Source organism: Cherax quadricarinatus, chromosome 78 (assembly GCF_038502225.1).
Source record: "Cherax quadricarinatus isolate ZL_2023a chromosome 78, ASM3850222v1, whole genome shotgun sequence".
Lineage (NCBI taxonomy): Eukaryota > Metazoa > Arthropoda > Malacostraca > Decapoda > Parastacidae > Cherax > Cherax quadricarinatus.
The window spans coordinates 21,438,317-21,462,643 of NC_091369.1; the positions used below are offsets into that span (position 1 = coordinate 21,438,317).

At 38.7% G+C, this 24,327-nt stretch overlaps 1 protein-coding gene across 5 annotated transcripts in view; it reads right to left on the minus strand.

Moving 5' to 3' along the window:
* Nucleotides 1–4,677: 4,677 nt before the first annotated feature.
* Nucleotides 4,678–24,327, minus strand: part of LOC138855028 (uncharacterized) — a 397,726-nt gene continuing 378,076 nt past the window's right edge. For all 5 annotated transcript variants that reach the window (XM_070101776.1, XM_070101773.1, XM_070101775.1 and 2 more), the window contains one exon: nt 4,678–5,235. In XM_070101776.1, coding sequence (XP_069957877.1) covers nt 4,761–5,235 — 475 coding nt within the window. In that variant the 3' untranslated portion in view covers nt 4,678–4,760. The remainder of the gene's footprint in view (nt 5,236–24,327) is intronic.

A 24,327-nucleotide genomic window follows, 5' to 3' on the forward strand; every position in this document is an offset into this window, starting at 1 on the left:
AGCGGATATTCCTTATTTTCCAATGCTGTGTAAAGCAGGTCTAGCATTTTTATAATTGCATCATTAGTGCTTTTATTTTTCCTGAATCCAAATTGGCAGAGGTTGAGTATGTTTTGTGACGTTATAAATGAATATAGTCCCCTGTGCACGAGTTTCTCGATGATTTTGGATAGCAATGGTAAGTTTGATATTGGCCTATAGTTGTTTACGTCTGTAGGGTCACCACCTTTATGTATTGGTTTAACCCTTGCTGTGTTGAGTAGTGTCGGGAAAGTGCTACAAAGTGCTCTAGATCTGTTAACTAATTTCCAATGATTTCCTCCAGGGCAACAAATATCTGTATGATATGATAGATCATTTCACCAGATATTGTGAGTTAATTCCTATTGCAGATAAGACTGCCGAGACAGTAGCTAAAGCATTTAAAGAACGCATCGTCTGCAGGCATATCACTCCCAAGTCCTTAGTAACAGATAATGGAGGTGAATTCTGTAATAAGATTCTTGTAGATGAATGGTTCAAAGAACTGACACGTTGTTAAATTAGACACATGTACAACTCTTTGGTATCTTTATTGAGGAAGCGTTTCGCCACACAGTGGCTTCATCAGTCCATATAAAGGATAAACTTGAAGAACAGGAGGAGAATGAGGTAATCAGTCCCTCAACCTTGAGTCGATGTGGTCAGTCCATCAATCTTGAATGGATTGATGGACTGACCACATGGACTCAAGGTTGAGGGACTGATTACCTCATTCTCCTCCTGTTCTTCAAGTTTATCCTTTGTATGGACTGATGAAGCCACTGTGTGGCGAAACGTTTCCTCAATAAAGATACCCAAGAGTTGCACATGTGTCTAATTTAACAATAAGATTCTTGAAAATTTGTGTACCTTGTACAAGATCTCTAAATCTACCATTGTTCCTCACCATCCTGGGAACAATTTGAAAGCAGAACGCACCAATAAGAAAGTACTTGATGTCTTTAGAGTCACTGTCAATCCCATCAGTGAAACTTGGGATGAAGTTATACCTGATGTGCAGTGCGCCATAAATTCTTCTTGCAATGTTTCTATAGGTGACACTCCACATTTTGCATTGCATGATGTTGATAAGCATTTGTCTTATGAGTTGTTGTTTTCTAGCCCTAAATCAAATTACAACCCTGATGATTTCATAGCAACTCGTACCAGCTTAGCTTAAAGTGCTTTTAGGAAAATCCATGAAACACTTTACAAGTCAACAGCAGAATTTGCAAGAATCACTAATATTCGAGCAAAGCTGATCAAAATCAAAGTAGGTTCGAGAGTTACTCTGAATAACTTTAACAAAACATCTAGAATGCCTAAGCTCGATCAGAAGTTTGTTGGTCCTTATGGAGTAGTTGAACATATCAATGGCAATAAGTATAAGGTTAGAGAAATTAGTAAAGGTTAGTATAAAGAATCGCATTTAGATCATATGAAGTTAGTATGTGATGATGATGATGTTCCTACCCAGATTAATGTGACAAGACTCCAACAATCCTCCTGACTCTGTACCCTCTATCTTTAATACTCACTCAGATAATAAACAAGAATGTCATTATTCCCTATGTACATGACAAGTATTGAGAAATCCTCAAGTATCAATTGTAAATAACAATTCAGATCTGCCTCAATCACGGCATGAGTTAGCCAGTGCAACAGAGTTTGATCCTCCCAGAGATGATACTCATTCTGCATATATAAATCTTACCTTAGCTGAGTTGGGTTTAAATGTAAATAACATGTATAGATGAATAATATAGCTTAAAATGAATTTCTATTGTCTGCTACAATATCAACTTATTAATATTCAAGAATTTTTTCTTCACGTAATCTCCGAATTCTGAGATTTAACAGTCTAGATTTGAGTGCACCAAGTCTGCCTTTCCTGTTAAATCCTTCTTTCTTTGTATATATCCTTCCTCAGAAACTGTAGATCACATGAATACAGATCGATCGATCAATTACTTTTATCACATATATTCCCATCATTGAACCTCCTATGAATTGTGCTATATGATACCTTGTAAGGCATTACATTAAGTTCCATTCCAGTAACATACATTCCAATAATATCCTTATGTATGTTATAATGTTCAATTGTTGTATACTTTGACATTGTATAGAAGCCGCCCCTAGCCGTATGCCTGTCGCCTCTAGTTTGTATTAGCTGTGTGTCAGGATGCCATATGTTAGTGTTGCTGAGCTCTCAGTAGTATCAGTTATACCAGTAGTATCAGTTACCAGTAGTGTCAGTATTAGTGACTCATCCAACCGTCACTGATTCAACGTCTCCTGTATGAATCACTGACTGTTATATCACTGACCTTTACTGCTAAACTAGTATGATTTGAAGACCACTCACCCTCAGAGGCACTCAGCAAGGCAGTTCCAATAGACGTTAGGACAGGCGGCAGGTCAGGCATGGCGCTCCCCATATATTCCATCCAATATACTAGAACATTCAATGTGAGTGTTTATTGCCCAATCCATGTTTCGAACCCCACATGACATATAATGTCTTTTCTAACCCTCCTGTCCTCATGTTTCATTAGGCTGATTTCCTTTAACCTTGTTTCGTAGGACATTCACATAAGCTCTGGAGCTAACCATGTTGCAAACCTTTGCACTTTCTCTAATTTCTTGACGTGCTTGACCAGATGTGCATTCCAAACTGGTACTGCACACTCCAATATAGGTCTGACGTACATGGTGTACAGACGATTCCTTACTGAGGTATCGTAATGCTTTTCTCAGGTTTGCCAGGCGCCCATATGCTGCAGCAGTTATCTGGTTGATGTGGGCCTCAGGATATGTGCTTGGTATTATACTCACTCCAAGATCCTTTTCCTTCAGTGAGGTTTGCAGTCTTTGGCACTTCTGTCTGTCTGCAGTCTTCTTTACCCTTCCCCGATCTTCATGACTTGGCAATTGGTGGGGTTAATTTCGAGGAGCCAGTTGCTGGACCAAGCTTTCTGCCTATTCAGGTCTCTCTATAGTCCTGCCTGATCCTCATCCCATTTAATTCTCCATATTAACTTTACATCATCTGCAAGCAGGGACACTTCTAAGTCTATCCCTTAAGTCATGTCATTCACTTATATCAAAAATAGCACTGGTCCTAGGATTGACCCCTATGGAACCCTGCTCCTCACAGGGGCCCACTCTGATACCTGGTCACATACCATGACTCGTTGTTGCTCCCCTGTCAGGCATTCTCTGATCCATTGCAGTGCCCTTCCTGTTAAATGTGCCTTATCCTCTAGCTTTCGCATAAATCTCTTGTGAGGAACTGTGCCAAAGGCCTTCTTGCAGTCCAAGAAAAGGCAATCCACCCACCCCTCTTTCTTGTGTCTTATTTCCGTTACCTTATCATAAAACTCCAGTAGGTTTGTGACACAGGATTTGCAATCCATGAATTCATGCTGATTGTCATTCATAAGCTTGTTCCATTCTAAGTGCTCCAACACTCTCCTCCTGATAATCTTCTCCATGACTTTACATACTGTACATGTCAGTGACACTGGTCTGTAGCTTAGTGGCTCGTGTTTGACTTCTTTCTTAAAAATGGGGATTATTTTTGCTGTCTTCCATACCTCAGGTAGTTGTCAAGTGTCACTGGAAATGTTGAAAATTGTTGTTAGTCGCACAGATAGCGTCTCTGCTCTCTCTCTAAGAACCCACGGAGAGTTGGCCTTTGAGGTCTCAAGGTCGCCTAGCAGCTTCTTCACCTTCTCCTCGGTTCTGTTATTTCAGCCAACACTTGTGGGTATATTTCTTGTTAGTTTACTCCCTGTTCTGACTTCCTGGAGTCCTTTCTTTCTCCACTGTAAATACTTCCTTAAATCTCACATATTTCTTGGTCGCTTTTTCCGTGCTCCCCACCTTCTTCCCTCAGATTGAATACCTGGTTCTTGACTGTTGTCTTCCTCCTGATGTGGCTCTACAACAGCTTTGTTTCAGGCTTGAATCTTGATATGTGTTTTTTGTACTGTCACTGTGCTTCCCTCCGTATCTGTTCATGCTCGTTTCTGGGTCTTTGACTAATCTTTTTATTTTCCTGGGTCCTTTGTCTTCTGTAATTTTTCCATTCACTAGTGCACTTAGTTTTGCCTCCCTACATCTTTGAGTAAACGAAGGGCTCGTAGTGGTCTTTCCATTATTTCTGTTGCCCTTGTGAACAAACCTTTCCTCTTCCTCCTTGCATTTTGTTGTGATGTAGTCCATTTTGTTTAATGTCTTTACTACCAGTTCTCTTTCTCACTGAACCTACTGCAGGAAGTTCCTCATGAATGCTTAATCCCCCCTTGTGTAGTCTGACTTTTCCCATCCTACTCCGGTTACCTTCTCCACCTGTACCACTACTATGTATTCAAAGCTCAGAACCACGTGATCGCTAGCTCCAAGTGGCATTTCATATGTGATATCCTCAATGTTCGAGCTACTCTGGGTGAACACGAGATCCAGTCTTGTGTGTGTGTGTGTGTGTGTGTGTGTGTGTGTGTGTGTATGCAATCAAAATATTAGGTGTAAAATCAGAGCTTGAGACACTTTTGGTTCATGACTGTAAACTTTCATTATAACAAAGGTCAGCCAATTGGTTAGAAATGAAGAAAAAAATGTTTCAAAGATCATTTTAGAAAAAAGTGAATATGTAGTTAAAAACAAATTTATTTAAATTCAGGTATATTGAATATAATGCAAACGAATCTCACATATTAAAATGTTTTCTCCTTCTAATTTATATTTTTTTTGGTCTCAGCGGATGTTAAAGATATTTCAGAGCGAATTAGTTGCCATTCTGTCATCTTTTTAAACATCTCTTTTGAAGCTGTGTTATTTTTGACTATATGGCAGAGAGGGATGCAACCCTTATTAGCGAATAGTCTGGCTGCTACCCTTGTTACCAGAGTTGCATGACCCAGTCTCCTGAAGTCTTTCTCTGTCCCTAACATTCCCAGAGTTCCGTAAACGGTGGGAGAAATCCAAGATACAGGTATTTCATTGTCTCCAGCGTAGGGTAAATTCTGGATGTCCAGGAACACCTCCTTTGTTACACTTGGATCAAGGTACACACCGACCGCTGGCACATTCTCCGTCAGCCTCAACATGGACTCCTCTGGTATTTTATTATTCAAGAAGGTGCTCTTCAGTAACAGCTGCTGCAGTCCCGCCTTTCCCAGTCGACAGACACGGAAACCCGGCCCACATCTGTACAAATATAAGCAGTGGTCAAGGATTTTGAAAAATCTTGCTAATGGCCTGTTCTGAGTGGAGTATTTAATATTACTTAGCTAACGTAGCTTCCTCAACAAACTTTTATATGCAAAGTCACATTTTAGAAATATCTAAATTTATATGGGTTATAATTCTCAAGACAGAGAATATAAGATTTTAAATTCTTTTTGATAAATGTAATAAGGAGTGTGAAGTGGTCCTTAGAAATGAAGTGGAACATTAAGTTGTATTAAAGACAAAATGGAAATCGTTAATAAATAAGATACAAGGGCAAATCTAGATATTATTATTAATGAGATATTTAGCTTGTTCAGAAAGCCTTTATATCTAATTCATGGGGGACTTTTATATTGGAGAGAGGAAGGAGTAGAGAGGTAATTTGAAGGTTTTCAGTCCATAATCTTTAATAGGTGTTCAGTCTCTCAGTCACGAAGCAAAGGCATAATTAAATACATCATCACAAGTGGAAGACTGAGATACTTATGAAATATATGGGACACTTTATTAAAGAAACGTTTCGCCATACAGTGGCTTCATCAGTGCAATACAAAGCATAAATGTGTAAGGAGAGGAGGAGTTAGAGGTAATCAGTCCCTCAGCCTGGAATTGATGTGTTCACGCCATCACTTTTATTGGAAGTACAGCATATATACCTATAATGTTCACTAAGACCGGGTTCCTGGCACGGGTCATTGCCAGGACCGTGCCAGGACCATGCCAGGACCGTGCCAGGACCCCGGTCTTGGAGAACATTGTATGTACATATGCTGTACTTCCTACAAGAGTGATGGACTGAACACATCGATTCCAGGCTGAGGGACTGATTACCTCAAACTCCTCTCTCTCTTTACCCATTTCTGCTTTGTATTGGACTGATGAAGTCACTGTGTGGTGATTCCCATATGTTGCGTTAACGTTTCAGTCTTGAATTTGTCGGTTTTCAAAACCATTTATCACATCTTAATTGTGCAAGAGCCTCTAATACAAGTAAGTCACGCCAATAAACACAGCCAGAGTATCGCAACAGTATTGAAGAGAATATAATTTTCAACAATATTGAATATTCTTCATGTGTCAGACAAAGATTTTCTTGTATTGGAGACAGTAGAGGGAGAAGTAATTTTAACATGTTCAGCCAGTTTAGTTGTGACAGGCGATCAGTTTCTTAGCTTTAATCAATCGAATGTACAGAGATGATAGAGATGAGGTGCAGTAGTTATAAACATTATAGATGGTTGTGGCAGAGATGATAGAGAAGAGGTGCAGTAGTTATAAACATTATAGATGGTTGTGGCAGAGATGATAGAGATGAGGTACAGTAGTTATAAACATTATAGATGGTTGTGGCAGAGATGATAGAGATGAGGTGCAGTAGTTATAAACATTATAGATGGTTGTGGCAGAGATGATAGAGAAGAGGTGCAGTAGTTATAAACATTATAGATGGTTGTGGCAGAGATGATAGAGAAGAGGTGCAGTAGTTATAAACATTATAGATGGTTGTGGCAGAGATGATAGAGAAGAGGTACAGTAGTTATAAACATTATAGATGGTTGTGGCAGAGATGATAGAGAAGAGGTGCAGTAGTTATAAACATTATAGATGGTCATCATAGATGGAGTCACTACTGGAAGTTGGTCTTGTCATTAGGTAGTCCAGACTTATGCATTAAAGCTATAGAAAATGTCATCAATATTAAGATTGTTTTATGCTGCTGAGCTACTCAGGTATCATTACAGTAATGGGAAACAATACCAAGTACCTGATGAATATTTTCCTTCTAATTTGAACATAATAAAGAAGGAACACTGCACTGGACTACTGGCCCATGCGAGGCAGATTCAAGTCATCTCCCGGCTTAAACCAATGACCCACCTAGTCAGGTTATGCCACATCCTCTTAAGGAGCACGGGATCAGACTTATTAGCACAAACTAGTCAGGTCCAACTCACACCCACCCACACCTACTCATGCATTTAACCAACCAATTTTTAAAACTACACAAGGTCTTAGCGTCTATAACTGTACTCGAGAGTTTGTTCCACTCATCCGCAACTCTATTACCAAACCAGTGCTTTCCTATATCCTTCCTAATTCTGAATTTTTCCAAAATAAAACCACTGCTTCAAGTCGTGTCTTGGCTAGATAATTTTTAGCACACTATTTAAATTTCTTTTATTTATTTATGTTTTCCATTTATACACCTTGATCATTTCCTCCCTAATTCTAATATCCTCCCTAATTCTACGACTTTCTAGAGAGTGCAGATTCAGGGACCTTCTGCCTATCCTCATAGGGAAAATTTCTGATACATGGCATCAACTTTATCATGTTCCTTTGTACGTTTTCCTGTGCATTTGTATCCATTCGGATACAAATGCAGATTATGCTGCACCATACGGTGCAGCATAATCTGAATGAGGCCTAACCAAAGATATATAGAGATGAAGAACAACCAGACGACTCCTATTATTTATGCTCCTTGATATGAAGCCAAGGATTTTGTTCATTTTATTGCGAACACTTATGCACTGTCTTGGTTTCAGATTACTGCTAATCAGAGCTCCCATATTCTTTTCGCAATCAGTAATAATTACATCTACATTATTTAGTTTATATGTGGCATGGTTATTTTCTTGTCCAATGTTTAAGAATTTGCATTTGTCTGTATTAAGCAGCATCTTCCACTTCTCTGACGACTGCATCAATCTATTAAAATCTTCCTGGAGTGCTCTAATGTACTTAATGGAATGAATTAGGCGACCTATTTTGGTGACATCTACAAACTTACTTTGATCGCTATTTATTCCCTCATCAATGTCGTTTATATAAACTGTGAGCAACAAAGTGGCCAACACTGACCCCTGGAGAACACTACTCGTGAAGCGCCCCTATTCTGATTTCTCCCCATTGATGCAAACTCTCTGCTGCCTATCTGTCAACCACACCTCTATCCAGGAAAAATTTTCTTCCCCTATTCCGTGAGCCTTAAGTTTCCTCAATAGCCTCTGATGTGGAACTCTATCAAAAGCCTTACTGAAGTCCATATACACAATATTATATTCATTACCATGAATATATATATATATATATATATATATATATATATATATATATATATATATATATATATATATATATATATATATATATATATATATATATATATATATATATATATATATTATTGTAAGCACGAATTAGTGGTATTGACCAATAACAACACTGCAGCTGGCCAAGGATTCGAACCCATGTCGTTTTGGTCAGCCTCATGGTAAGTGAAAATCACACAGGAGACGCTAACCCACAGGCCTATGCAACTGGTGTTGCTCTTCGCCTAGCCACCCCCCATACTCACTGAACATAGGTGCATTTCCGGTAGGGCGATGGCTGATCAATGTGGGCTTCATGACCTCGTGTATCACGCATCAGAAGAGAAGTATGCTAGACATGCTGAGGTCAACAACATCATAGAGAGACGCCTCGCCACAGCGTCTTTGCCCAGCTCAATGGGTACCCCAAGTACAGAGTTCCGACAGAAGTCAAAAGCGTCCTGGTGGAGCTGCTATGCTACCGTGCAAGGATGGTAAGCAGATTGCCTGAGAGTACACCTGTGAAGCAACATTGGCAGACACCTACTTGCCATACTTCATAGCTGAGGGGGTGGAGCTGCCATCCACAGGGAGACCCAGAAGACCCGCAAATATGAAAGCCTTCCCTCATGCTATAACTTTATCCCAATAGGTTCAGAGACTCTCGGAGCATGGGGAAAGTGTGCTCTAAAGTTTCTCAAAGAGCTGGGTATAAAACTCATCATAGAAACCAAGGATCAAAGGACGTACAACTTCCTCTTTCAGAGACTCAGTGTTGCGATCCAGAAGGGAAATATCTGAAGGAAAATACCCCACCCCCGGGGAGCTGAATGAAGTATTATAGATGTAGCACCGAGGTGCTACTAACCTTGATCCGAGGACTTACAGTGGTGTGGGTGCCTCTGACCTAATTGTATTTTACTCCCCGTGTGGTGTACTAGCCTCGCCAGCAGTATTTATATATATATATATATATATATATATATATATATATATATATATATATATATATATATATATATATATATATATATATATATATATATATATATATATATATATATATATATATATATATATAGATGGATACATAGATAGATAGATAGACAGATTCAGATATATTAATGTAAGAACGAACGAGTGGTATTGATCAATAAGAACACTGCTAAAAACCGAGGATTCGAACCCATGTAGATTTTGTCAACCTCATGGTGAGCAAAAATCGCACATGACACTCTAACCCACAGGACCACGAAATCCTACATTATCCAAGTACACAGCAGAGCTATGTGTTTTACATAGGTTTAATTCCTCGGCTAGTCACAGTGTAGACAGGCTGTACTGCCTGCACAGACAGGCTGTACTGCCTGCACAGACAGCCTATACTGTCTGCCAGCTTAGTTCATATTTCGCGGCACTCAGATGCTGCCCTCTCTTGGCCTGCCCAGATCAGTGGGACGCTGGTCCCACTCGCTCACTCTCTCAGCGGCCTAGACTCAGACAACAAGCCTACTCCTCTCTCCCTAAAATAAAATATCATCAGCATATCTGATGATATATTTTGAAACAAGGCTGCTTAGCACAATCCTCCCTAATAGAGCTAAATGGTTCAGATATGTTGATGATATTTTGTGTCTTATGCCCAAAAATGTAGATATACACCATTTCCTTGGAAAATAAAATAGCTTAGCCCATTCTATAAACTTTACTGTTGAGTTTGAAGAAAATAACTCATTGCCTTTTCTAGATGTTTTAATTATTAAGGGTAATAATGAATTCAAATTTAAAATTTACAGAAAACCTACAAATAACTGTTCCTATGTCCACTATTATTCCTCGCATCAAGATAGAGTCAAACTGTCTGTTTTCTCATCAATGTTTTTGAGAGCTTTACGAATTTGTAGTCCTGAGTTCATAGATGAGGAAATATCCAAAATTTATGAAATAGGTAATGATTTAAAATACCCAAGAAATGTAATTGACAAATCATTTAAAATTGCTAGAAATAATTTTTACAATCCAAAAAGGGACAACCAGCCTTATTCAACTAAAAATATGTTGGTTCTCCCTTACCATGAAAACTTGGTTGATATGCCTTCTCTTCTTAAGACTTTTAATATTAAAGTTGTATTAAAAAATCTTGATACAGTAAAAAAAAACTTTTGATAAAGAATTCCCCCAAAATGCTGATGGATCTGTCTATAAGATTCCTTGTAAAATTTGCGATAAAGTTTATTACGGTCAAACTGGTAAAAATCTCGAACTTAGATTAAAACAACATAAATATAGCATTAGAACTGGACAAGATTCCAATGCTCTATTTATTCATGTAAGAGATTTTAACCATCCAATTGATTTTCAAAAAGTTGAGAAAGTAGTATCAAGCAAGTCCATGGTCGACAGAAATATAATTGAATTTTGTTTCATAAAAAGCAGTTTTGAAAATAATATGAATATTTCCTTAGGTTTATATAAATTAGACTCATTTATAATTAAAAAATTTGGTTAGAGTTTAATAATACATTGGACAAATAATAAACCTTATTTCTTGGGTAGAATATTTTGTTAGTGGGATGTCGTGAGGACCTGTCCAGTTGGACCAGTGGACCTGCTGCAGTGTTCCTCTTTTCTTATGAGTCTGGTATTGTCGCGCATCATGTGTTTCTTTGTTGTGGGGGTTGACTGTGAGGTGTAGTCTAAGCCCTTTAATTGTCTTCCTTTGATGTATTACTTTCATAGTTCCTTAACAATGTGAGTAGTCACGAAACGCATGGAATTTCACTACTCTTTCACAGTGGTTGTTTTGCATATATATATGTATATATATATATATATATATATATATATATATATATATATATATATATATATATATATATATATATATATATATATATATATATATATATATATATATATATATATATATATATATATATATATATATATATATATATATATATATATATACACATATATATATATATATATATATATATATATATATATATATATATATATATATATATATATATATATATATATATATATATATATATATATATATATACGTACATTTTTTTATTATTAACACCCTGGCCGATTCCCACCAAGGCAGGGTTCCCAGAAAAAGAAAATCTTTCACAATTATTCACTCCATCACTGTCTTGCCATAAGGGTGCTTTACACTACAGTTTTTAAACTGCAACATTAACACCCCTCCTTCAGAGTGCAGGCACTGTACTTCCCATCTCCAGGACTCAAGTCCGGCCTGCCGGTTTCCCTGAATCCCTTCATAAATGTAACTTTGCTCACACTCCAACAGCACGTAATGTATTAAAAACCATTTGTCTCGATTCACTCCTATCAAACACGCTCATGCATGCCCGCTGGGAGTCCAAGCCCCTCGCACACAAAACCTCCTTTACCCCCTCCCTCCAACCTTTCCTAGGCGGACCCCTACCCCGCCTTCCTTCCACTACAGACTGATACACTCTTGAAGTCATTCTGTTTCGCTCCATTCTCTCTACATGTCCGAACCACCTCAACAACCCTTCCTCCGCCCTCTGGACAACAGTTTTGACAATCCCGCACCTCTTAACTTCCAAACTACGAATTCTCTGCATTATATTCACACCACACATTGCCCTCAGACATGACATCTCCACTGCCTCCAGCCTTCTTCTCGCTGCAACATTCATCACCCATGCTTCACACCCATATAAGAGCGTTGGTAAAACTATACTCTCATACATTCCCCTCTTTGCCTCCAAGGACAAAGTTCTTTGTCTCCACAGACTCCTAAGTGCACCGCTCACCCTTTTCCCCTCAACAATTCTATGATTCACCTCATCTTTCATAGACCCATCCACTGACACGTCCACTCCCAAATATCTGAATACATTAACCTCCTCCATACTCTCTCCCTCCAATCTGATATCCAATCTTTCATCACCTAATCTTTTTGTTATCCTCATAACCTTACTCTTTCCTGTATTCACTTTTAATTTTCTTCTTTTACGTACCCTACCAAATTCATCCACCAACCTCTGCAACTTCTCTTCAGAATCTCCCAAGAGCACAGTGTCATCAACAAAGAGTAACTGTGACAACTCCCACTTTATGTGTGATTCTTTATCTTTTAACTCCACACCTCTTGCCAAGACCCTCCCATTTACTTCTCTTACAACCCCATCTATAAATATATTGAACAACCACGGTAACATCACACATCCTTGTCTAAGGCCTACTTTTACTGGGAAATAATCTCCCTCTTTCCTACATACCCTAACTTGAGCCTCACTATCCTCTTAAAAACTCTTCACTGCTTTCAGTAACCTGCCTCCTATACCATACACTTGCAACATCTGCCACATTGCTTCTCTATCCACCTTGTCATACGCCTTTTCCTAATCCATAAATGCCACTAAAACCTCTTTAGCCTTATCTAAATACTGTTCATTTATATGTTTCACTGTAAACACCTGGTCCACACACCGCCTACCTTTTCTAAAGCCTCCTTGTTCATCTGCTATCCTATTCTCCGTCTTACTCTTAATTCTTTCAATAATAACTCTACCATACACTTTACCAGGTATACTCAACAGACTTATCCCTCTATAATTTTTGCACTCTCTTTTGTCCCCTTTGCCTTTATACAAAGGAACTATGCATGCTCTCTGCCAATCCCTAGGTACCTTACCCTCTTCCATACATTTATTAAATAATTGCACCAACCACTCCAAAACTATATCCCCACCTGCTTTTAACATTTCTATCTTTATCCCATCAATCCCAGCTGTCTTACCCCCTTTCATTTTACCTACTATCTCACGAACTTCCCCCACACTCACAACTGGCTCTTCCTCACTCCTACAAGATGTTATTCCTCCTTGCCCTATACACGAAATCACAGCTTCCCTATCTTCATCAACATTTATCAATTCCTCAAAATATTCCCTCCATCTTCCCAATACCTCTAACTCTTCATTTAACAACTCTCCTCTCCTATTTTTAACTGACAAATCCATTTGTTTTCTAGGCTTCCTTAACTTGTTAATCTCACTCCAAAACTTTTTCTTATTTTCAACAAAATTTGTTGATAACATCTCACCCACTCTCTCATTTGCTCTCTTTTTACATTGCTTCATCACTCTCTTAACCTCTCTCTTTTTCTCCATATACTCTTCCCTCCTTGCATCACTTCTACTTTCTAAAAACTTCTCAAATGCTAACTTTTTCTCCCTTAGTGCTCTCTTTACATTATCATTCCACCAATCTCTCCTCTTCCCTCCCGCACCCACTTTCCTGTAACCACAAACTTCTGCTGAACACTCTAATACTACATTTTTAAACCTACCCCATACCTTTTCGACCCCATTGCCTATGCTCTCATTAGCCCATCTATCCTCCAATAGCTGTTTACATCCTAACTGCCTCCTCTTTTAGTTTATAAACCTTCACCTCTCTCTTCCCTGATGCTTCTATTCTCCTTGTATCCCATCTACCTTTTACTCTCAGTGTAGCTACAACTAGAAAGTGATCTGATATATCTGTGGCCCCTCTATAAACATGTACATCCTGAAGTCTACTCAACAGTCTTTTATCTACCAATACATAATCCAACAAACTACTGTCATTTCGCCCTACATCATATCTTGTATACTTATTTATCCTCTTTTTCTTAAAATATGTATTACCTATAACTAAACCCCTTTCTATTCAAAGTTCAATCAAAGGGCTACCATTATCATTTACACCTGGCACCCCAAACTTACCTACCACACCCTCTCTAAAAGTTTCTCCTACTTTAGCATTCAGGTCCCCTACCACAATTACTCTCTCACTTGGTTCAAACGTTCCTATACATTCACCTAACATCTCCCAAAATCTCTCTCTCTCCTCTACATTCCTCTCTTCTCCAGGTGCATACACTCTTATTATGACCCACTTTTCGCATCCAACCTTTACTTTAATCCACATAATCCTTGAATTTACACATTGATATTCTCTATTATTGCTACCCCTTCCTTTGCTCTAACTCTCTCAGATACTCCAGATTTAATCCCATTTATTTCCCCCCACTGAAACTCTCCTACCCCCTTCAGCTTTGTTTCGCTTAGGGCCAGGACATCCAACTTCTTTTCATTCATAACATCAGCAATCATCTGTTTCTTGTCATCCGCACTACATCCACGCACATTTAAGCATCCCAGTTTTATAAAGTTTTTCTTCTTCTCTTTTTTAGTAAATGTCTACAGGAGAAGGGGTTACTAGCCCATTGCTCCCGGCATTTTAGTCGCCTCATACGACACGCATGGCTTACGGAGGAAAGATTCTTTTCCACTTCCCCATGGACAATAGAAGAAATAAAGAAGAACAAAAGCTACTTAGAAAAGGGAGAAAAACTTAGATGTATGTATATATATTCATGTGCGTGTCTATATGTTAATGAAATCACGAAACAAGTGATTTTGAATTAACAGAACTGCGGCTATCCAGTATTCGATCCTTCATACCTTACCTTTGATATACTTTTGAAGAGTATCGAGAGTTTACCTACTCTCTGAGCCCGGTCATGGGCCAGGCTCGTCTGGTGCTTGCCTAGTCAACCAGTCTGTTGCTGCTGGAGGTCCGCTGCCCCACATCATCATGGCTTATTATTTACTGTTCTGATTTTGACGATTCCTCGTGTGTTTATCAATAGCTTTATAATTTGCACCTACCAAGTCTGATCTTGTTGGAGGTTTTCCTCCTCATGGAATAAATAAGTTAGTTTTTTGTAGCTGGAAAGTCTAGGTGTTTCCTATTAAGTGGAAATAAGTATCGATGTTTATTTGATAATACTGTCAGAGACAGACTACTGGTTGCTACTCTGTCCTTAACATCTGTCACCTCTTCAATACTTAAGTTTTCCAAAGGTGCTTAACTGAAATATAATTCACACAATTTAATGGTTTAGAAAATATCGAATTATCGTATATTTTGGAAGTTATACCAGAGAGAATTTTAGATGTTATCAGAGACATTCCAGGATGCTGGTGTAGCAGCTCATGTCAACTATTCCTTGATTCCTAAGCCAAGTTACTTAACATTAAAGTTGAAAGTTTGATGCCAATCTGATGAGATATTCTGGTGTTATAAACAAAATAAAACGAAAAGTTTTATTTCGTTCATAACAAGAAAAAAATTAAAAAGAAAAAATATTCTGGCAACTACTTAAACATTTATCTTCGGAAATACTTCCTAATAAACTGCTGATTTTCTCTCAAGGTATCTTGTAAATTAATAATAATAATAATAATAATAATAGTAATAATAATAGTATATTTATTTACTACAAGTACATGTACAAGGTATACAGGCCATAGGTGACGTCAGTAACATACATTTCGGGCAAATTAGTTCAGTTTTGTACCAGGATGCGACCCACACCATTCCACTAACACCCAGATACTCATTTTAAACTGAAGAGTGAACGAGGACAGCAGACGGCTTACAGAAACACGTCTTGAATATTTTTCAGCCGTACCGGAGCTGAGTGCACTAGCGATCCAGCTAATATTTTTTGTATTGTAAATGAGTGTAGGTTGTGCCCCGGTGAAGGTAGAGTTGGTAACTATGCCATACAACTCTACCTTCACCTTTTCTGCTTCCCTCACTCAAAGTTAACTTAACGATTGCTGCTGATATACTCTTCTTTTTACGTTCAAACATGCATCGTTACCATCGAGATGAGGGTGAAACACGTCATAGGTAATGTTATACCACCTACCTGAGGGTGAAACACTTCATAGGTAATGTTATACCACCTACCTGAGGGTGAAACACTTCATAGGTAATGTTATACCACCTACCTGAGGGTGAAACACTTCATAGGTAATGTTATACCACCTACCTGAAACACTTCATGAGCTGTCAGTTATACCACCTATAGTTGAAACACTTCATGTAATACCACCTACCTTGAAACATCATGTAATGTACCACCTACCTGATAGTCATAGGTAATGTTATACCACCTACCTGAGTGAAACATCATAGTAATGTTATACCACCTACCTGATGAAACACTTCATGTAATGCTACCTTGAAACATATAGTAATGCTCACCATAGGTAATGTTATACAACCTACCTGAGGGTGACGTCATGTATGTTTTACCACCTACCTGAGGGTGAAACACGTCATAGGTAATGTTATACCACCTACCTGAGGGTGAAACACGTCATAGGTAATGTTATACCACCTACCTGAGGGTGAAACACGTCATAGGTAATGTTTTACCACCTACCTGAGGGTGAAACACTTCATAGGTAATGTTATACCACCTACCTGAGGGTGAAACACTTCATAGGTAATGTTATACCACCTACCTGAGCTGTCAGCATAGTTGCTGATCACCTTATATGTGTTATATAGATTAGCTGAGTATCATAGTACCATCCATGTGCTTTATATAGAAGCTCCCTAGGCCGAGTGACTGTATGACGTCACGGGATACTGCTTGAGTCAGTGAGACGAGCTACCTCGCTCTCAGTCGGCGTATAGACATCCAGGCACTAACACGGCAGGCTGGGCCCATCCCTTCCTCATCACAGTCTGACAATATATAGTGTTACCATCCAACAAGTGAGTTTACCTCATCCATCTATCTCTTACCGAACCCCACACGACAATTTGGTGACAGCGGAGGGCCTGTAATTCTGACGATTACAGCGATTTTTGGAGATAAATTTCTACTGAACCGGTCGCCATCTCCTGACGCTAGGCCGACCTAGCCAGCCAGCTACCTCAAGCCAGCTACCCTGACCAGGCTTCTACCAGCTCTCTACATTATTCACTGGTCAGTCTCTTTGTATTAGTGTTTTTCTGCTTATTTGCATCGCTCTCGAGGGGAAGACCCGAGTTTGCAAAATAAGCCAGTAAGACAGTCTGTGGCGAGGGAGTCAGTCACTCCTAAAGGGGTTACAACTGATGAAAGTAAAGTAACGGCAGTACTTAATTTTCCATCCCCCAAAACTGCTGATGCTGTAAGATCCTTTGTGGGATCTTTCATTGCTAATTTTTCTTAAATAGCAGCTCCTCTAACTGAATTGCTTAAGAAAGATGTTCATTTCGTCTGGACCTTCCGTCATGAAAGAGCATTCCAGACACTTAAAGAAAAGCTAACGTCCGCTCCCATTTTGAAATTCCCAGATTTTTCTAAGCCCTTCTATTTGACATCTGATTCTAGTTCAATTGGCATAGGTGCCATACTAGCTCAGAAGACTGATGGCAAGTACAACGCAGTTGCATTTGCTAGCCGAGTCCTTACGAAGGCTGAACGTAATTATACAGTAACGGAGCAAGAAGCTTTAGGAATAGTATGGTCTTTAAAGCACTTCCAAGACATTATTTACCAGTACCCTGTTCATGTCTTGACAGACCATGCACCACTGATACCTTTATTCCAAAACAAACAACCTACTGGAAGGTTAGCCAGATGGACCTTGACTATCCAAGAGTTCAACCCCACTTTTGAACATTTACCTGGCAAATCAAATGTAGTCGCAGATGCTTTATCGCGACACGTTAGTGTAGTTACTGCAGATCCTCCATTTACTGCCGAGGATGTAAAGAATGCCCAAAGAATAGATCCCATGTGGTCTGGTGTGATTCGATTCCTGCTACAGGAAGATATTCTTACTGTGAAGCCACCAGCACCCATCAGTGACTTTGTAATGAGCCAAGAATTACTGTATCGAACAGCCGAGTTGGGTATTCCAAGTAGAAGAGTGTACCATTTAGTAATTCCACAGTCACTAGTGAACGTAGCTCTACAGCTAGCTCATGATGCACCAGGTGTTGCACACCCTGGTATGGATCGTTCCGTGAAACAAGCCAGAATGAAATACTTTTGGCCACGTATGGCAACTGACATTTCAGAGTATGTTAAGAAATGTAGTGTTTGTATGCAACATAAAGGAAATGTCAGTGGTCCTAATCCAATCCAAGTGTACCCAACCACTAGCGAACCATGGGAAAGAGTTGCCCTTGATTTGTTAACCAATTTTAAATGTTCCCTCCAAGGCAACAAACATCTGTGTGTTATGGTAGACCATTTCACCAGATATTGTGAGTTAGCTCCTATTGCAGATAAGACTGCTGAGACAGTAGCTAAAGCGTTTAAAGAACGCATTATCTGCAGGCATACCACCCCTAAGTCCTTAGTAACAGATAATGGAGGTGAATTCTGTAATGAGATTCTTGAAAACTTGTGTACTTTGTACAAGATCTCTAAATCCACCATTGTTCCTCATCACATTGCCAGCAATGGGTTAGCTGAACGAACCAATAAGAAAGTACTTGATGTTTTGAGAGCCACTATCAACCCCAATAGTGAAACTTGGGATGAAGTTATACCAGATGTTCAATGTGCCATAAATTCTGTTCAATGCATTGTATGGTGTAGACAAGCGTTTACCATATGAGTTGTTATATTCCACTCCGAAACCTAATTACAACCCTGATGATTTCGTAGCAACTTACAAGCATGCTCTTACAACTTAACTAATATCCGTGCCTCATCACATTGCCAGCAATGGGTTAGCTGAACGAACCAGTGAAACTTAGGTTATACCAGATGTTCAATGTGATTCTGCTTAATGCTTCCATAGGTGATACTCCACATTATGCATTGTATGGTGTAGACAAGCGTTTACCATATGAGTTGTTATATTCCACTCCGAAACCTAATTACAACCCTGATGATTTCGTAGCAACTCGTACAAGCATGGCTCTCGTGAAACACTTCATAAATCAACAGCAGAATTTACTAGAGTAACTAATATCCGTGCTAAGCCGTCAAAAGTTAAAGTAGGTTCGAGAGTAATGCTGACAAATTTCAACAAAACATCCGAAATGCCTAAGCTCTTATCGAGTTGTAGAACATATCTCTGGCTATAAGTATAATGTTAGAGAAATTAGTACTGGTAAGTACAAAGAATCGCATTTAGATCATATGAAGTTAGTATGCGATGTTTATGATATTGCTACCCAGACTAATGTGACAGATGCTGAAAATCCTCTTGACTCTGTACCCTCTACCTTAAATACTCAGTCAGATAATCAACCTGATTGTCGTTACTCTTTGTGTACTCGACAAGTAATGAGAAACCCACAAGTATCTTTTGTAGATACTCGTTCAGATCTCCCACAGTCAAGGCATGTGTTAGCCATTGCAGAGGAATTCGATCCTCCCAGAGATGATAACCATTCTGCATATGTAAACCTTACCCTCGCAGAATTGGGTTTAAATGTACATAGTCTGTATAATTATGGGGCCTTGGCAGCGGCAGCGGCAGCGGCAACAGGAACCTTGTCCTCTATTTTTACTTCTACCTGAGGTTCCCAGCAGCCCAGTGATGACCTAATCAAGACCCGCATAACACTAACATGTGTGGATACCCAGAATGATATAAAGCAACTGCAGAAATCACCCAAAAGTTCACAAATTTACCAACTAATAGGACTCGAACTAGCAACTCCTACCCCGCTGCCACTGAAGCGATACTCCACAACATTCACCCATCACCCATCGCCTACTATTCACCTGAAGCCACAGCCAATGGACAAGGGTCAGAACAATAAAAGAAGATCCAGTAACCAGCTAAGGACTCCTAACATCAAAGGTGAGAGCTGTAATAACACGAGGAAAACTTGTGGTGCTGCCAGCCAGGACACAACCCTCATCACCCACCGACACCACCATAACACACGACAGACAACAACAAACATGGCCGCCGCTACAGTCCAAGATAACTCCTTCCCAGTATTTGATGTCAAGAAGATCACCGACCCAGAAATAGCTAAACTCCTTATGATTCAGAACCAAACGATCACTAAACTAACTCAAGAAATGCAGGAACTAAAGGCTAGCAATGCAGATTACCTCAACAAGATCACTGCTCTAGAACATAAACTAGACACTCTAGAACAACAAAGCAACACCCACACCCAGTCCCTAGACACCATCAACACACTAAAAGACCAAGTCACCCTACTCACTACCAACATTACAGAGGAAAGATCAAGAGTGGACCAACAACTTGCCAATGTCATAACCAACTTCCAAGACCATAATGACCAACAGCAGCTATCTGACGCTGTTGTAGTTAACAGCAAACATCTCCCAGCCACAGTCACCCAAGAGACCTGCATGGCGACCACCCTACAGCTTATCAAGGACCACCTTCGCCTTAATATACGTAGTGACGACCTAAAGGATTGCAAACTGATGGGCTACCAAACAGGTAAAAAAAACAGTGCTGTTAAAATTTCAAACTAGCCTACAAAGAAACAACCTACTAAAAACATCTATTTCTATGAAAACTGATGTTTACGTCAATGAGTGCCTTACCAAAACGAGACAAAACCTTCTTTATCGGCTAAGAAAATTGCGCTATGCCCAAAAAATCCACCAGTGCTTTGTGAGGGATGGAAAAATAGCAGTTAGGAAACAGCCCACTGGGAAGAGATACTTCATCTCTACAGAACATGACCTTAAAACATTCCTAAGTGAGGCTGGACTAACAGAATCAGAGTAAAGTGCAGATAATACCCATAGTCCACCGTTAGTGTTATATTGTCATAAATTTGTGCCCCCCTAAAATTCTAATACCCCAACTACTTTTAATTGTCATTGTTGTATCCAACGACCATTCTACCTCATAGTCTTAATTGTATTAAATATCTACAGAATCTATCTCCTTTTTTACAACTTACCACATCACTGTTCCATCTTATTTTATTATATACTAACCATAACTTGTCTTCAATAATTCTACCTCACTTTAAAAAATACTCAATTGCCCAATTTTATTCTAAATCCCTATCATTGCCCAATTTTACTTTAAACTATATTGATCAAACTTATTATAAACTTCTTTTATTGACCATTTTTATTCCATACTTTTTTAAACTAGTATTTTCAACTACAACTTTTATATTATCCTGTCTACCATCTTACTAGCATATTATAACCAAGTCATTGCCATTTTTATTTTTATCATTTTTTTTATTATTATTTTGCTACCTTAATTTGTGTATTTTATCCTATCAATTTAAATCTAATTATACTCTAATTTTTGTAAACAACTTATATAAGACCTTAGTGCAATTACAATTGAGAGTCTTGTGCCTTTATTATATTATTAGATTAATCACAGTTTTACTCTAGCTCATTCTAGCTCAATACATAGTCAATACCAAATTCACTATACTAGACCATAGTGCAATTACTAGTGAGAGACTGGTGCTATTTGTAATTTGTATTTTTATATTATTAGACTAAACCTAGTTGTACTATAGCTCTTTCTAGCTCAATACATAGTCAATACCAAATTCACTATATTAGACCATAGTGCAATTACTAGTGAGAGACTAGTGCTATTTTTAATTTGTATTTTTATATTATTAGATTAAACCTATTGTACTTTAGCTCATTCTAGCTCAAAACATAGACTCCACAAAAGTCATTATTAGACCTTAGTGCAATTACAAGTGAGAGTCTTGTTCTATTTTTAATTTGTATTTTTATATTACTAGTTTATACCTAGTTGTGCTTTAGTTCATTCCAGCACAACACATAGACAACATCAACTTCATTATGTGTAGTAGTGACTATACCCTACATGTCCAAAATTCTCTAGCTATATATTGTCCAAACTTCCTACCACTACAGATATTAGTACTAGAACTCAACACACAACTCAGGATATAAATAACCATAATTTAAACCTAGAAGATGATTGATCACGTTGACCCTGATCTAAACCTACATAATCTGACACCCAATCAAAACCTATTGGAAAGTAACTGCCTTTATTACACAGCATCACAAGCCACCACTATCCTAAACAATGCTAAAAGTCTATCAGTACTTAACTACAACATCAGGTCCTTAAGCAAACACTATGATGACCTCCTAGCACTCCTTGAATCACTAAAGACACCCTTCTCCTGCATTATTCTTACTGAGACCTGGCTTAAGCAGGACACAATAGATATCTACCCTCTACCAGGATACACAGCAATTCACAACTGCAGACCAAACCAAGTTGGGGGTGGTATTGCAATCTATTACTCTAACCAATTATCTTGTCTTAGCACCACTTGCTTTAGTGATGAATATGGGGAATACATTTTTGCTAATTTTACTGTAGAAAACTTTAAGACGCCTATAACAATCGGTGCCATTTACCGGATACCTCACACAAACATCCCAAATTTCAGTGAGAAATTAAAGTCACTAATAACAAACAGACAAATGAATAAGCACCACCTTCTCTTAGCTGGAGACTTCAACATCAACCTTGGCTTACTAGATGATCAGCCTGTAACTGATTTCATCAACAATATGAACAACACACTTCTCATACCAACAATAACTAAACCAACCAGGCTCACTGAGACAAGTGCAACCATAATAGACCACATATGGACCAATATACTAGCCCCCCTTAAATCAGGGATAATCACAGATAGCACTACAGACCACTACCCTACCTTCCTCCTGACAAACATTAGTAAACCACCACTTGAATACAACAAAGTCTCATTTAGACTCCATGACGAGGCCTCAGTAAGGAAGTTCACAGCTGACCTAGAGACTGTTGATTGGCCTACAGAATTCTCCAACGCCAATGGTATTGATGACTGGACAGACATTTTTCTTAACAAATTACTTAGACTATACAACAAACATTGTCCTATAAAAACAAAACAGATCACAAACAAACGGCTTGGTTGCCCATGGCTAACCAGCACCATTCTGAAATCCATTGACAAGAAACACCAATATGAAAAACAATATAGACAGGGCTTAATACACAAAGATACTCTTAAACACTATTCATCAGCTCTCACCAAAGTAATAAAGAAAGCCAAACAACTATACTACTCCAGTAGATTCACAGACACTAGAGGAGATATAAAAAAGACCTGGAAAACACTCTCTCAGATTCTAGGGACCCACAAACTGAGAAAAACCAAGAATATTGTCCTAACTAAACCTAATGAAACACCACTACATCCCACTGACACAGCTAACAAGATAAACGACTTCTTCTCAAACATAGGATCTAATCTCGCCAGTAAAATCCCACATACCAATGCCCATGCCGGGGACTACCTAGATGGGAATTTCCCTAATTCCTTCTATCTTGCACCAACTGAGCCCACGGAAGTCATTGAGATTATAAAGTCACTTAAAAATAACTCGGGGAATCTGTCTCATGTCCCACCATTACTGTACAAGCGAGCGGCCCATGTCCTTTCGCATGCTATTTCATTACTTTTTAATAAGTCACTAGAGACTAGCACCTTCCCGAAACTACTCAAGATGGCAAGGGTTACACCAATACATAAAGGTGGTGACCCTACAGACTTAAACAACTATAGGCCAATATCTAACTTACCATTGCTATCCAAAATCTTTGAGAAACTCGTGCACAGGAGACTGTATTCATTTATAACGGCTCAAAACATACTCAACCCCTGCCAATTTGGATTCAGGAAAAATAAAAGCACTAATGATGCAATCATAAAAATGCTAGATCTGCTTTACACAGCATTGGAAAATAAGGAATATCCACTAGGAATTTTTATTGACCTAAGAAAAGCTTTTGACACAGTAGACCACGACATCCTACTCCACAAACTTGATCATTACGGTATAAGACGCCATGCGCTTGCTTATTTCAAATCTTACATTACTAATAGGTATCAGTACGTCACCATTAAAGACACAGCATCAGCAACACGGCCTCTTGATACTGGAGTTCCGCAGGGAAGTGTCCTTGGTCCCCTGCTCTTCCTCATATACATCAATGACCTTCCAAGCGTATCCCAACACCTGAAACCCATTCTCTTTGCTGATGACATGACTTATGTCATCTCTCACCCTAATCTTGCCACCCTCAACACCATTGTG